This window comes from Rhinolophus hipposideros (assembly GCF_964194185.1).
Source record: "Rhinolophus hipposideros genome assembly, chromosome: 15".
Lineage (NCBI taxonomy): Eukaryota > Metazoa > Chordata > Mammalia > Chiroptera > Rhinolophidae > Rhinolophus > Rhinolophus hipposideros.
The window spans coordinates 67277900-67293368 of NC_138061.1; the positions used below are offsets into that span (position 1 = coordinate 67277900).

Below are 15469 nucleotides of genomic sequence, written 5' to 3' on the forward strand. Positions count from 1 at the left end.
CCCTCTGGTAACCACTAAATTATTGTCTGTGTCTATGAGTTTTTGTTTCTCATTTGTTTGTCTTCTTCTTTTGTTGTTTTTGGTTTATATACCACATATCAGTGAAATCATAGGGTTCTCTTCTTTTTCTGTGTGACTTATTTCACTTAGCATTATACTCTCAAGATCCACCCATGTTGTCACAAATGTTCCTATATCATCTTTCCTTAACGCCGAATAGTATTCCATCGTGTATATATACCACAACTTCTTTATCCATTCATCTATTGAAGGACATTTTGGTTGTTTTTATGTCTTGGCCACCATAAACAAAGCTGCAATGAACATTGGAGTACACGTGTCTCTATAGAGAAATGCTTTCAGATTTTTTGGGTAGATACCCAGGAGAGCGATTGCTGGGTCATATGGTAATTCTATTCATAATTTCTTGAGGAACCTCCACACTGCCTTCCATAGCGGCTACACCAGTCTGCATTCCCACCAACAGTGCATAAGGGTTCCTTTTTCTCCACAGCCTCTCCAACACTTGTTGCTATTTGTCTTGTTGATGATAGCCATTCTGACTGGGGTGAGGTGATATCTCATTGTGGTTTTCATTTGCATTTCTCTGATGATTAGTGATGTTGACCATTTTTTCATATGTCTATTTGCCATTTGTACGTCCTCTTTGGAGAAATGTCTCTTCAGGTCCTCTGTCCATTTTTCAATTGGGTTGTTTGTTTTTTTGTTGTTGAGTTTCATGAGTTCCTTGTATATTTGGATATTAGACCCTTATCAGAGGAACGGTTTGCAAAAATCTTCTCCCATTCAGTTGGTTGTCTCATTATTTTGTCAATAGTTTCTTTTGCTGTGCAGAAGCTTTTCAGTTTCATATAATCCCATTTGTTTATTTTAGTTTTTACTTCCATTGCCTTTGGAGTCAAATTCATAAAATGCTCTTTGAACCCAAGGTCCATAAGTTTAATACCTATGTTTTCTTCTATGCAGTTTATTGTGTCAGGTCTTATGCTTAAGTCTTTGATCCATTTTGAATTAATTTTGGTACATGGAGACAGATAGCAGTCCAGTTTCACTCTTTTGCACGTATCTATCCAATTCTGCCAGCACCATTTATTGAAGAGGCTGTGTTTCCTCCATTGTATGTTTTTAGCTTCTTTGTCAAAAATTATCTGTCCATATTTATGTGGTTTTATTTCTGGGTTCTCAATTCTATTCCATTGGTCTATGTGTCTGTTTTTCCGCCAATACCAAGCGGTTTTGATTATTGTAGCCCTGTAGTACAAGCAAAAATCAGGGAGTGTGATACCTCCAGTATTGTTCTTTTTTTTTAATATTGCTTTGGCTATTCGGGGTCTTTTGTGGTTCCAAACAAATCTGATTATTTTTTGTTGTATTTCTTTAAAAAATGCCATTGGGATTTTGATGGTGATTGCATTAAATCTGTATATGGCTTTGGGTAATATGGCCATTTTAACTATGTTGATTCTTCCAATCCATGAGCACGGAATGTCTTTCCATTTCTTTGTGTCTTCTTCAATTTCTTTCAAAAATGTCTTATAGTTTTCAGCATATAAATCCTTCACATCCTTGGTTAAGTTTATTCGTAGGTATTTCATTCTTTTTGCTGCAATTGCAAAGGAATTTTTTTGTGTGTTTCTTTTTCTGAGATTTCATTGTTGGTATATAGGAAAGCAATGGACTTTTGTACGTTGATTTTGTAACCAGCAACTTTACTGTATTCATTGATTGTTTCTAACAGCTTTTTGGTGGATTCTTTAGGGTTTTCTATATATAGCATCATTTCATCTGCAAAGAGTGATATTTTACTTCATCATTCCCAATTTGGATGCCTTTTATTTCTTTCTCTTGCCTGATTGCTCTGGCAAGGACTTCCAACACTATGTTGAAAAGCAGAGGTGATAGGGGACAACCTTGTCGAGTTTCTGAACGTAGAGCAAAGGGCTTCAGCTTTTCACCATTAATTATGAGATTAACTGAGGCTTTGTTGTATATGCCCTTTATTATGTTGAGGTATTTTCCTTCTATACCAATTTTATAAAGTGTTTTAATCATAAACGGATGTTGTATCTTATCAAATGCTGTTTCTGCATCAATTGATAGAATCATATGATTTTTGTCCTTTATTTTCTTTATGTGATGTATCACACTGATGGATTTGCGAATGTTGAACCATCCTTGTGCCCCGGGGATGAACCCCACTTGGTTATGATGAATAATCTTTTTAACGCATTGTTGTATTCGATTTGCTACAATTTTGTTTAGGATTTTAGCATCTGTATTCATCAGAGATATTGGTCTGTAGTATTCTTTTTTTGTGTTGTCCTTACTAGGTTTTGGTATCAAGGTAATGTTGGCCTCATAAAATGAGTTAGGGAGTACTGACTCTTCTTCAATTTTTTGGAAGAGTTTGAGCAGGATTGGTATTAGATCCTGTTTGAAGGTTTGGTAGATTTCACTATTGAAGCCATCTGGTCTAGGACTTTTGATTTTGGGAACGTTTTTGATGACTGATTCAGTTTCATTAATGGTGATCGGCCTGTTTAGATTTTCCAGTTCTTCATGATTCAGCCTTGGAAGGCTATATGTTTCTAAGAACTTGTCCATTTCTTCTAAGTTATTGAATTTGGTGGCATATAGTCCTTCATAGTAACCTTGGATAATCCTTTGTATTTCTGTGGTGTCCGTGATAACTTCCCCTTGTTCATTTCTGATTTTGTTAATTAGTGTCTTCTCACTTTTTATCTTAGTGAGTCTAGCCAAGGGTTTGTCAATTTTGTTAATCTTTTCAAAGAACCAGCTCTTTGTCACATTAACTTTTTCTATTGTCTTTTTGTTCTCTATTTCATTTAGTTCTGCTCTGATTTTTGTTATTTCCTTTCTTCTGCTGACCTTGGGTTTCACTTGTTCTTCTTTTTCTAGTTCTTGAAGGTGTAACATGAGGTTATTTATTTGGGATTTTTCTTGTTTCTTGAGATAGGCCTGTAATGATATAAATTTCCCTCTTAAAACTGGTTTTGCGGCATCCCAAAAATTTTGTTAGGATGTATTTTCATTGTCATTTGTTTCTATGTATCTTTTGATGTCTCCTCTAATTTCTTCTTTGACCCAGTCGTTCTTTAAAACTATGTTGTTTAATCTCCATGCATTTGTGTTTTTTCCTGCTTTCTTTTTGCAGTTGATATTTAATTTCAAAGCCTTGTGATCAGAGAATATGCTTGGTATGATTTCAATCTTCTTAAATTTGCTGAGACTGATTTTATTCCCCAATATATGGTCTATCCTTGAGAATATTCCAGGTACACTCGAAAAGAATGTATAGTCTGATGTTTTAGGATGAAGTGCTCTATATATATCAATGATGTCCATTTCATCTAATGTGTAATTAAGGGCTGGTATTTCGTTATTTATCTTCTGTGTGGATGATCTATCCATAGCTGTCAATGATGTATTTAAGTCCCCTAGTATAATTGCATTTTGGTCAATTTCTCCCTTTAGTTCTGTTAGTAGTTGCTTGGTATATTTTGGTGCTCCCTGATTGGGGGCATAAATATTGATGACTGTTATGTCTTCTTGTTGTATAGTCCCCTTTACCATTATGAAATGTCCATCTTTGTCTCTTGTTATCTTTTTCACCCTGAAGTCTGTTTCATCGGAAATCATTATGGCTACACCTGATTTCTCTGGGTACCATTTGCTTGGAGTGTCAATTTCCACCCTTTTACTTTGAGTCTATGCTTGTCCTTGTAGTTGAGATGTATCTCTGTAGACAGCATATGGTTGGGTTTAGTTTTTTCATCCAATCTGCTACTCTGTCTCTTTATTGGTGAGTTCAGTCCATTTACATTTAGGGTGATTATTGATATGTGAGGATTTCCTGTCATTCTATCTTTAGTTTTCTGGTAAGACTATGACTCCATTGTTTCTTTGCCTTTTTATTGTTGTCTATTATTTCTGTGTGGTGGTATTCTATGATGTTTCCCTCTGTTTCTTCTTTTATTAGAGTATATATTTCACTTCCGGATGATTTTTGAGTGGTTACCCTTAAGTTTATATAAAAGAAAGTTTGATATTAGAGTATTCCAGTTTCATTAGCCCTCTTACTTTCTCTATTCCCGTATTCCAATTCAGGCCTTTACTCTCCCCCTTTTTATGTTTTGGTTGCCACAAGTTGTCCCTGTTGATGGTGGTCGAATAGCCTCCTTTAGTATTTCTTGTAGTGCAGGTCGTGTATTAGAAAATTCCCTCAGCTTCTGGATGTCTGGAAAGGTCTTTATTCCTCCTTCAGATTTAAAGGAGTTCTTTGCTGGATATATTATACTTGGCTCATAATTTCTCTCTTTCAATAGTTTGAATATTTGGTTCCATTCACTCCTAGCTTGTAGAGTTTCTGCTGAAAAATCTGACGATAATCTAATGGGCTTTGCTTTGTAAGTTACCGTCTTCTTTTCCCTGGCTGCCTTGAGCATTCTTTCTTTGTCATTGATTTTAGACAGCTTCAAGACAATGTGCCTTGGTGAAGGCCTGTTGGGATTGAGGTAATTAGGTGTTCTATTTGCTTCTTGGATTCGAGGATCCAGTTCTTTCCACAAGTTTGGGAAGTTCTCATCGACGATTTGTTTGAATATATTCCTTGTTCCCTTCTCTCTCTTCTCCTTCTGGTATGCCCATTATTCTTATATTGCTCTTTCTGATGGAGTGAAAAGTTCTTGTAGAGTTCTTTCATTCCTTTTAAGTCTCAAGTCTCTTTCTTCTTCCATCTGTGTAAATTCCAGGTTCCTATCTTCGATGTCACTGATTCTTTCCTCCATCTGGTCAACTCTACTACCTAAGCTGGATATTTTATTGTTAATTTCTTCTATTGAGTTCTTAATCTCCAGAAATTCTATTTGGTTCTTTTTCAAGATTTCAATCTCTTTTGTAAAATGCTCATGGTGTTCTTTGATTGTGTTTCTGAGTTCATTAAACTGCCTTTCTGTGTTTTCTTGCATCTCGTTCAGTTTTTTCATTATTGCAATCTTGAATTTCTGTCATTCAAATCACATTTTTCCATATCTCTAAGTTCCTTTTCTGGAGACTTTTCACTTTCTTTCTGTGCTATCTTGTTGCCTTGGTTATTCATGGCAATCACTGATTTACTATTTCTCTTCCTAGACATCTACAGGAGTGGCTTCTGCAACAGGGTGATAGGTTTGCGAAGAGCTTTTGAAGTTTCAAAGCTCTTTCTGCACCAGATTCAGAGCCAGTTTGTTTCAGCAGTTCTGTTTACTCCTGCAGGGATCCGCCTAGATAGGTGGGGCCAGGGGCGGTGTGAGTTGTGAGAGGTGGCCCAGAGCAATGGCGGCGACTACCACCACAGCTCCCTCCCCTTTGCCGGAACTAGTTGAGCTGCAAATCTGTGTCTGAGGTCCACAGTTTCAGAGGAGCAAATATTCTATCCATTGATCTGACATTGCTACTTTATTGCTTCTAGCACCGGGCAGGTGGGGGCGGGGCGAGCTCTGGGAGGGTAAGGAGGGGGCGGCTAGTCTCTGTGCCTAAGGCTTCTGTTCTCAGCTCGGCAGTGAGGGCTTAAACCACCGATTTCAGCCGTCTTCCCTCAGTCTTTTCTCCGTGAGGTCTCTGCCATGAGCGTTAGGTTTAGCCGTGTTATATGCTGCCCCCTCAGCCCTGTGGGCCGTAAGCGGAGCCCTAGCAGTCCGAGTCCTTCCCTCTCCCGCAGCTGCGGAAGATCCGGGAGCAGCGGGCTCCGAGCACTGAGCTAGGTCTGTGTCCTGCGCCCGCGCGGCTCCGTCTCAGCACTTCTCCTCTCCCTCCTCCCCCGCTCGTGCGATTCACCCACCTGGAGGTGAATTCAGTAGTCGGCCTCTTCGTCTTGCCTGTCTGCTGTGCAGGAAGTCCTTTGTGGAGTTATTGTTTTCCTATTCGTTGTACATTGCAGGGGAGCGCTACAGAGGCTCACCTCACGCCGCCATTGTTTTTCCCCCTGTACCCGGTTTATCTGAATTCTTTATACATTCTGAATATGAGGCCTGTGCCAGATGTAACAACCTTACGTCTATCGGCACATACGAGGTCAGACATTAGGTTCCCGAACTCATCCTAGAACAAGTGCTACATCTCTCACTGCAGAATATCACTACAGTCACCTTTGAAGTACTCCCCTTGGGAAACCATGCACCACACCAGCGCCTCGTTCACACTTCAAAGCAAGTTCGGAACTTTTTTTCTGGAATAGCCATCAGAGCTATCGTCGTATTACCCTTGATGTCCTGAATGTCATCAGAATGTCTTCCTTTCAATATTTCCTTTATCTTTGGGTAAAGAAAGAAGTCATTGGGGGCCAGATCAGGTGAGTAAGGAGGGTGTTCCAATACAGTTATTTGTTTGCATATTAAAATCTCCCTCACAGACAGTGCTGTGTTAGCTGGTGCCTTGTCGTGATGCAAGAGCCATGAATTGTTGGCAAAAAGTTCAGGTCATTTTGGTCTAACTTTTTCACGCAGCCTTTTCAGCACTTCCAAATAGTAAATTTGGTTTACTGTTTGTCCAGTTGGTACAAATTCATGGATAATCCTCTGACATCAAAAAAGGTTAGCAACATGGTTGCAACAAGTTCGTGAACTTAATTGTCAGACCTTGTATATACACAGTGTGCAAACATGTCACAGTTGCTAGGGTATAGCAGTGAACGAAACAAAGACCCCGCCGTCATGGAGCTTGGATTCTCCTTAGAGGAGAGTAGTAAACAAGGAAACAGAAGGTATATGTCAGAATTCAGTATCCATTAGGAGAAATGTTCAGTGGGAGAGGAAGTGCAGGAGTGGAGGTAACGTTGTAAACATGTCAGAAGGAGCTAAGGAGCAGAGTCCACATACATCTGGAAAGACCACTGCATGCAGAGTGAGGATGGGCAGGCCTGGGGGCTAGCACAGAGAGAGTGGGTTGGAGGAATGGATGGGTGGTCTTATATGGGTCAGGTCAGTAGGGCCTGGGTGGCCATTAGGACTCTGGTTGTTCTTCCATTGGGGGTTCTGGGCAGATGAAGGACAGGACCTGACTTGGGTTTTAAGAGTGCCCCTCTGGCTGCCATGTTGAGGCAGCAAGGGTGGAAATAGGGACACTAATTAGGAGCCTGGTGGCATAGGTCCAGCCTCCTATCCCAGTTTCCATCTGTCGCAGGTGTTTGCACTTGTGAGGATGTCAGGGTCACGGACATCCTGGAATGAGGCTTTCCTGGTCTTTGCTCTGCCATCCTGAGTGTCCTCTCATGGTCACAAGATTGATACACTGTTCCTGGCCTCATATTCAGCCCCCATCATCTGGAATGTCTCTCCTTATGTGCCTCCTCTTTCCAGAAGCTCCCAAAAGGTGTTCATGGGACACACCACACTTGGCTCTTTCTCTACTTTCTAAAGCCGACTCTGGCAAGGTGCTGGGTTCTTGTGTGGGTTGCCACAGCACTCCCTGCAGGACCTTGCTGCCTGTGCCCAGCCCCACCCATATCTTCATGCAGGGGAACATCCCAGCAGGGGTCAGTCCTGGCACACTTGTCTCCCTACTTCCTTGGGTACCAGGAAAGAGGTAGATGTAGACCAGGTTACACACATGAATGCCGAGCTCACACCTGTGAGCAGAGAGCGCCATCCGTGTCTGCAAGGACGCTCCTGTGGCAGAGACAACAGGCAGGTGGCCTCTCCATCCTGCTGGGAAGCCCTTGGGGATGCTGGTGAATTCTGTGGGTATGCACACATAGGAAATGGCTCTGTGACCATAGGGGATGGTACCCTGGGGGTGCATGTCAATTCAGCCACCTCCTCTGGCTGTGACATCTAGAGAAGCAGAAGGGAAGGCCTCCTCTGGGTGCCGGCAGCAGCAGGGGTGTTAGCTGCCCACATGGACTCCCGAGACAATACTGTCGCCACCTTAGGGTCCAGATGTACTGCAGGGCTGCAGGACAGGGCTGAGGACAGCAAGGGTAGGTGCCTGGCAGGCTTCTCCAGGGCAAGACCCTAGGGCTCACCCTTCTTGGTGCTCTGGAGCTGTCTGAAGGGGTGGGATGGCCATGCAGGCCCAGCAACCAAGTGCCCAGACTGGCTCTGGTGGCACAAGTCACCTGCAGAGGCCACTGAGTTTTGCATCCTCCAGCATGCCTGAAATGAGGTGCAGAAGCCGCAGGGGAGAAGGGCAGTGTGAAAGCTTAAGGGGCCACTGGGCTGTTTCTGTCTGGTGCCCCTCCCTGCCCCCATGGCCCACCCACAGGAGCTGTACAAGGCTATGGTTAATAGTGCAGGTGCTGGAGCAGTGAGGGCTGAGTTCCAGTCCTAGTAGAGAGAGTGGGGGTGGGGACAGAGCTGTCTCTGAGCTCATGAATCTTCCTGGGGCAGGCTAGTGAATGGATACAGCATAGCCCCTAATTCCTCAAGAAAGAAATAACTATCAAGACTCAGCCTGCTGGTAAGTCTTGCTGCTGGTAAGACAGCAGGCAAATGGGAGGAGAGATGCGTGTCTCAGAAAGCTGCTGGACAAAGGGCGGTCATCCCAGGACCTAGCTGGACACTGAAAGGGTCTTCTGTGCCCCTGGCCCCTAGGGCTTGCTCATGGGTTCATCAGCTTCTCTCTGGGCGTCCCATGCTCCTGTGTGTTAGAAGGAAGCAAGAATGTCCCTGCTCCTCTCTAGTGGTGGCACCCCCAGAATCTCACCACAGCTCCCTCTGGCAGTTTGGCCTCTGGGCTCTCCAGTTCCAGGTCTCCCAGAGAGGGCGCTCTTCGGTCAGTCAATTTTTTCCATGCAAATTGTTAGAGCTGGGTTGGGGGCCCCCCCGCAGGAACATGGTGGAGGGGGAGACCTGTCATCTGACAGGATGCCTGTGGATTGCTGGGGCTCCTGGGGTGGGGGTGGGGAATGAGGCCTCACTGCGTCAGGTGCCAGGCCCGCCCCATGTCGTGTCTCAGATTAGTCCTCCCACAAAAACAGCTGCTGCTGTCTCCGAGTTCAGTCAAGGAAATGGAAGGACAGAGTTCCACGTGACGCTCGAGCCAGAGCTGTGTGGAGTGAGAGCCCCTTCAGGGGAAGCATTCAAGTCAAAGCAACTGCCGTAGCTCTGTAGTGGACATCTAAGATGAAGCGCTGTTGAGGTGAAGTCCGGGAGGAGGAAGTGAGGCTCGAAGGAGAAGGTGGGGTCTTAGGGGCTCTCTGAGAGCGCGATCTCCCCCACACGACCTTTCCCGTCCGGCGCTGAGCTCCGCCCACAGCGCCCCTTCGTCCGGTGGCACAGCCGGACTGGCGCACCCAGCACCGACTCCCCGCCACGGCCCGCGCGGGGGCCATTCCTCGTCCTGCGCCCCGGTTGTGCAGGTCGTCGCCCGCAACTCTTGCGCCTTCCCTGCGGTCTTCCTGCCCCGCCCCGTCCCAACCCCCGGACTCCGCCCCGACCCAGGCTCCGCCCCTTTCCGGGCCGGGCCTCACCTGCCCCCCCCCCCGCCCAGCGTTTCCCCGGCCCCCGGCCCCGCCCCCGGCCCCCGCAGTAACCCCCCCCCGGCCCCGCCCCTCGGGAGGCGCGAATGGGGAAGTCCGCGGGCGGCGTGGGGGGTGGGGGGCGGGAGCTTCTGCGCGCGAGGAGAAGAGCTGCTGCACGCGGGACGCCTGCTGCGCCGGGGACAGCGAGGGGAACAGGCGGCCAGGATGTTTCTGGAGCCTCAGGTAGGGCTGCAGTGAGTGACACGCAGCGGGTCCGGGAGGCGGCGACGTAGGCGAGCTCCAGGGCAACCCCTGGATCGCCGCGGAAGCGCAGTGTGTGGGGCGGGGGAACGGAGGGGTTGTTCTGCGCTGCCCCGCTGGAGGAGTGCGACCATCCCGAAAATCTCTGGTCTGTCCTGGAGAGAGCCTGTGCTTGAAAACCGCTTCCTCTGCTTTCTCCACGGGGGCACCTGCTGCCAGGTGGGCGGCGCCCAGGGCTCAGAACGAGTGGGATGGCCGAGGCTGTCACTGCCCTTCCTGACAGGTCCTGCTGACGCCAGTGATCAGCTGTGGCTGAGGGCATCAGCAAACCTGGTGGGAACCCCGTGGGATGAACAGGGCCAGGGGAGGCAGGAGGCAGTAGTCCCCACAGCAGGGCCCTCAAGAGGGTGGCTGCCCTGGAAATGACACAGTAAGGCTTGTAAGAGACAAGATGACCGTGGGTCCTTCCCCAGAACCACCTGTTTGCCCTGGAGGAGGTGCAGGGAGATGGGGAGGTCTGTCATGAAAAGGGCACGTGAGTGGTGTTTGGGTGATGTGTGGGTGAGAGTGAGAGTATGTGAAAATGGGGGCATGTATATATATGGGGTGCATGTGAAAGAGAGAGGAGGAGGCGTTTGTGGGGGCAGGATCGGGCCTATGTGGGCCCACAAATGTCTGTGTCTTTCAGGAGGGTGGAATCCAGGGTGGGGCTCAAGGTGAGTGGGCTCCAGGGTGAGGGGCAACTTTCTCCACTGGAAGCGAGGCGGACAACCTGTGCTAGGATGAGTCCTGAGCATGAGGCAGTGTTGCATCTTCATGGCTGTGTATTGAAACCCTCCTTTTGAGATTTGCTCAGCAGTGTGATCCAGACATCGTGCCCTCCTGCTGGTCCAAGCCCCCTGGGCATGGAATTGACAGCCCAGTGCAGATGGGGGCACCAGAGGAGGGTGTCACTGGGACCAGTAATGACAGTCCTGCTCAGCCTGGCACGCAGGGGTCTGACATTTTGCTGCCCAGAGTACTGACTACCAGTGTGGGGGTGCTGTTTGTACCTTGGGTGGGGCCGTCCAGGGAGGCCTCAGCATGTGTGACCTGTGCACGAGGACCTGATGGAGGGGAGGGAGGGAGATGTGTAGCAGTGGGAGTAGAGGGGCACCCCGGGAAAAGTCAGGCAGGACTTTGAAGGGGAAACCTCCTGCATGTCCAGGGACCAGTGTGAGAGGACTCTCAGTGGTGAGAGGACATTGGAGCCAGCATGTGGCCCGGGACTCAGACCAGGGGGTAGCAATGGAGGAGGAGAGAAGGGCCCACTCGGATACGCTCTGAAGGTGAAGCATGAGGCCTTGCTCATGGCACAGGTGTGGAGCAGCAGATGGAGAGGAGGCAGGCCACTCTGGGAAGGAGAGCGTTCCCCTGAGCAGAGGGGGGAAAGGATGCAGGTGGAGCTGGTGGGGGTGGGTGGGAGGCAGAGACAGTTTGACAGCCCTGGAGAGATGTCACCTGGCAGTGGGGTGGGCAGTCTGAAGTTTGGGGGTAAGTCTGGCCTGGAGCTCTCATTTGGAGCCTCACTTTGCTCCCTTGTGGACCCCTTGTGGCTTCCTGACCACATGGCCTACACCTGTACCTGCTGTCTCAGGACAGCCTGGCCCTGGGCCCAGTCTGCCCAAGCACTACGCCTCTGCCTTGCTGGGCCTCCTGCAGGGGATGGGGGTGGGGTGGGAAGGAGAGCCTTCGTGTGAGCTCCACCAGGAGACAGATGTGAGTTGAGGGAGCACCTCCATCTGGTGTCCACATGGCTGCTTTGTGCCTTGGGGGCTGGTTGAGGTGCAGGAGTGCTGGGGACAGCATCACCTGCAGGCTGCATGCCCACCAAGCATAGGGACCACAGGTGTGCAGTCTTCCAGGGCTGAGCAGTCTGTGAGGCCGCGTTGGGGAGAGAGTCACACATTGGCTTTGGGGTGGGTAGGGTTTGCCTTGGGCCCAACACAGAGCTGGGGTAACTGTGGAAGCTGCCTGCACCCTCCATACCTCTGATCTTCTTGGACCTCATTCTCCAGGGGAGCTGCTGTTGAGTGGTCAGAGGAGGGCTGGGTCTGTCGGGATTGAGGTGTCAGCCAGGAGACTTGTTATATTGCCCTGTTCTTCCTTCTCCTAAGCCACTGGAAAAAAACTTGATCATCTTTGGAAGCCCATCTCAAAAATCACCTCTTCTAGGAAGCCCTCCCTGATTTCTCCATTTGGAGTTAGTTACTCTACCCTTGTGCCTCCTTGGCACCCAGGAAAGAGCCCTAATTCCAAGTTGCTCACACTGTGCTAGCAGACACTGAAGTCCATGGGTTCTTCCATTTCCAAGCATGAGGCACAGGTCAGCAGGGCCTCATGGATGTTCGTTGACTGAATAAATGAGGGAGGGAGGGAGGGAGGAAGGAAGGAAGGAAGGAAGGAAGGAAGGAAGGAAGGAAGGAAGGCAGGCAGGCAGGAAGGAAGGAAAGAAGGAAGGAAGGAAGGAAGATGTGGGCTGGAAACAGCCTGTGGAGATTGCCTAGTTCTGCCTCCTTGTTTCACACATGGGGAAACTGAGGCCCACAAGGGTCACAGCTTGCCTCAGTTCACCCAGAGGTCAGGGATCAGAGCTGGCTTCCAAACTAGGACGCCTCCACTGTGCCAGGTTCTGCTGGCTGGGTCCCTGTGGGTTCCAGGACAAGGGGGAGCCCAGAGGCAGGCAGAATGAGGGACTATGGGGTGAGTGGTAAGGTGGGAGCTTATGGATGACAGCTAGGGGCCTCCACTGTGGTCCTTTGCTTCTCTGCCCTTGCAGCCCTACAGCTGCCAAGGGCTCTGGCCTCACAGTCACCAGCAAGTTTACTCTGGACGACCCACTGCCCTGCGTCTCAATTTCCAGCGGAATCACTCCACCTTTGATGACCCGCTCACACCCACCTGCTAGGGCCAAGCCCATGGTATTTTCCAAATGTTAGTGTGGCTGCTCTAGCCACTTGCCTCCTGCTGGTCCGGGGGCCTTCCAATGTGAGTCAGAGGATCTGAGAAATAGCTTGCAGGTCTCCTTTAACCCTCACGAGGTCGCTGCTCCAGTGACACAAGTGGAAGCTGAGTGTCCCAGACCGAAACCTGCAGCAGCTCTAGGAGCAGGAGGAGCCCACGTTCATTCTGGGACAGCAAGTTCCTAGAGGAGGTTGGAAATCGGCAATGCCCAGCCCAGAGGGTGTAATGGTGCAGTGTCATGAGCCAGGAAAGGGGGCGTAGGGCCCATGGCTCACATGGGTGTCAGAACAGACCCACTGGGGAGAACATGTCCGTGGCCAGTGGCTGGGAGACCTGCAGAGCCAGGAGGCCCCAGGGCCAGCACCCAATGCGGGCTGCTCTCACACACACCCTTCCACCATGGCGACGGAGCATTATAGCACTTGCTCCCCATGGATTAAGTGGGGATGTCTTTGGGTTGGGGACACCTGTACCCAGGGGAGGTAGATAGGTAAGCTATTGATGTTTCAAAAATGTATTTTAGGTAATTGATAATTGGATTTTCTTGTTAGAACAGATTTTCAGTTTGGCTTCCTGGAAAACCCAAGAAATTAATCATGGGACTGCACATAAGTACTACAATCTCCCTCTTCACTTCGAATGTGTCTTTTACTTATTTTCTTTTCTTATTGTGCTTTCTAAAAGGTGCAGAGCGGCGTAAAGTAACTGCAGTGATCTTGGCTTGCTTTTCGTTTTAATGAGAAGGCCTCTAATGTTTTACTGTTGAGTCTAAATTTGGCCTTAAATTTCAAATAGATATTCTTATCCAGGAACAGTGCACTCCATTCCTACATTAACTGCCAAGAGTATACACCAAGAATGGATATTCAGTTTCATCGAAGACTTTCCTGTATTCAGCAAAACCATCAAATTCCTTTCCTCCTTGGACCTGTTAATATGTCGACTTACTAGCTTTTCTGAAAAACTAGTAAGTTCCTGGACTAAGTCCCACAGGGTCAGTCTCGATTGTGCTTTGAAATGCTGCCGGGTTCATTGTACTAATAGGTATTTTTCATCTATATTCATAGGTAAAAATTTATACATACTTTTCTATTAGGGGATATTTGTCACATTTATAAATCATGGTTATGTTAACTTCATAAAATGAATAGGAAAGATTTTCAATATGAATTGTGCAGTTGAACTAGTTTAAATATATAAAATTGTCGTATTCTCCAAGGCTTGAAATAATTCATTTTAGAAACTGTCTCAGCCAAGGCTTGCTTTTAATTTTTCCCTGATGTTTAATTGGCTGTCAACGTACTTTTTACTATCGGTATTCGTCTTTTTGGGTTCTAAACATTTTTAGTCTATTTTGGTTATTTATATTTTCTAGATAATATCCCAGTTCAAAATGCTTTCAGATCTTTTAGCGCAGACCTACATACTGTGTTTCCCCGAAAATAAAACCTAGCCAGGCAATCAGCTCTAATGTGTTTTTTGGAGCAAAAATTAATATAAGACCAGATCTTATTTTACTGTAAGACTGGGTCTATAATATAATATAATATAATATAATATAATATAATATAATATAATATAATATATATAATAAATATAATAAATGTATAATATAATATATTATTATATAATATATAATATATATAATATAATATAACATAATATAATATAAAATACCAGGTCTTGTATGATATAATGTAAGACCAGGTCTTATATTAATTTTTGCTCCAAACGACACATTAGAACTAATTGTCCGGCTAGGTCTTATTTTCGAAGAAACACAGTAGTCTGTCCTTTTAAGTTTCTTCTCCATATCTGTGGTACATTCTCTTTTCATTCCTAATAGCTGTATTTTTGCATTTCTTGTCTCCCTCCCAGCCTGCTCCCTCCCTCCTTCCTTCTCTCTCCCTGCTAGCCTCCTTGCTTTCTTCCATCCTTTTGTTGATTAGAATTGCCAGAGGTTTATCTTTTTAATTTGTACTTTCAAAAAAAACAACAATCAGCTCTTGAATTTAATCGGCAAGTTCTAGTCTCTTTCATTAAATCCACTAATTTATCTTTTAGTAATTCTTTCCTCCTGTTTGCTGTATGTTTGTTTTGTTTAGAAGCTCTTTTTAGCTTTTGAATCAAGAGCTTAGTTCATTTGTTTTGTTGTCTATTTAAAATATATTGAATTCTATGAATTTTTCTCTGAGAACAGCTTTGGCCATATCAAATTTCAGAAAGTGTCTTCTTATAAGGGTTAATTTTCTGATGTGTCTGTAATTGGAGCTTTGATTGCTTTTAACACAGACACGATTTAGGGAGGTTTTTAGCACATGAGTGAATTGCTTTGGTTCACCATTTGTTTACTGGTGTTCAGCTGTGTAGCCACGTTGTTCTGTCACCTGTACGTTTCTGTCTGGGGACTCTGTCAGGGTTTCACTGGCACTGTGATGTATGAACAATGTGGTTGAGTCCTCTGATAGAAGATCATGACATGCTGTGTTTAGAGTGTGGTGTTTCATGCATTTGTCTCTGTGTTTCGCGGTATTCCCATTCCTTCCCACCACTCGTCTCCTTGGGTATCCACCACTTGTCAGTAGTTATCCTTCTGCCTGTCTCTCTGGCCCATGCAGAGGAGCTCTCTGCATTGTGCTAGGGCACTGCAGCCAGGAGACCTGGGCTGCTTCCCTTCCTCTGCTGTGCCTGACCAACCGTGTGGCCTCAGGCTGTCTTTAGCCTCCT

General features: G+C 46.7%; 1 protein-coding gene across 5 annotated transcripts in view; it reads left to right on the top strand.

Moving 5' to 3' along the window:
* Positions 1-15469, top strand: part of RASGEF1A (RasGEF domain family member 1A) — a 116931-nt gene that overhangs the window by 78517 nt on the left and 22945 nt on the right. For 2 of the 5 annotated variants that reach the window (XM_081074458.1, XM_081074459.1), the window contains exon 1: positions 9621-9721. The exons of 2 other annotated variants lie outside the window; for them this stretch is intronic. In XM_081074458.1, coding sequence (XP_080930584.1) covers positions 9704-9721 — 18 coding nt within the window. In that variant the 5' untranslated portion in view covers positions 9621-9703. Of the gene's footprint in view, positions 1-9620; positions 9722-9937; positions 9959-15469 lie in introns of those variants that run through there. One more of the 5 variants, XM_081074462.1, reaches the window with a different exon arrangement.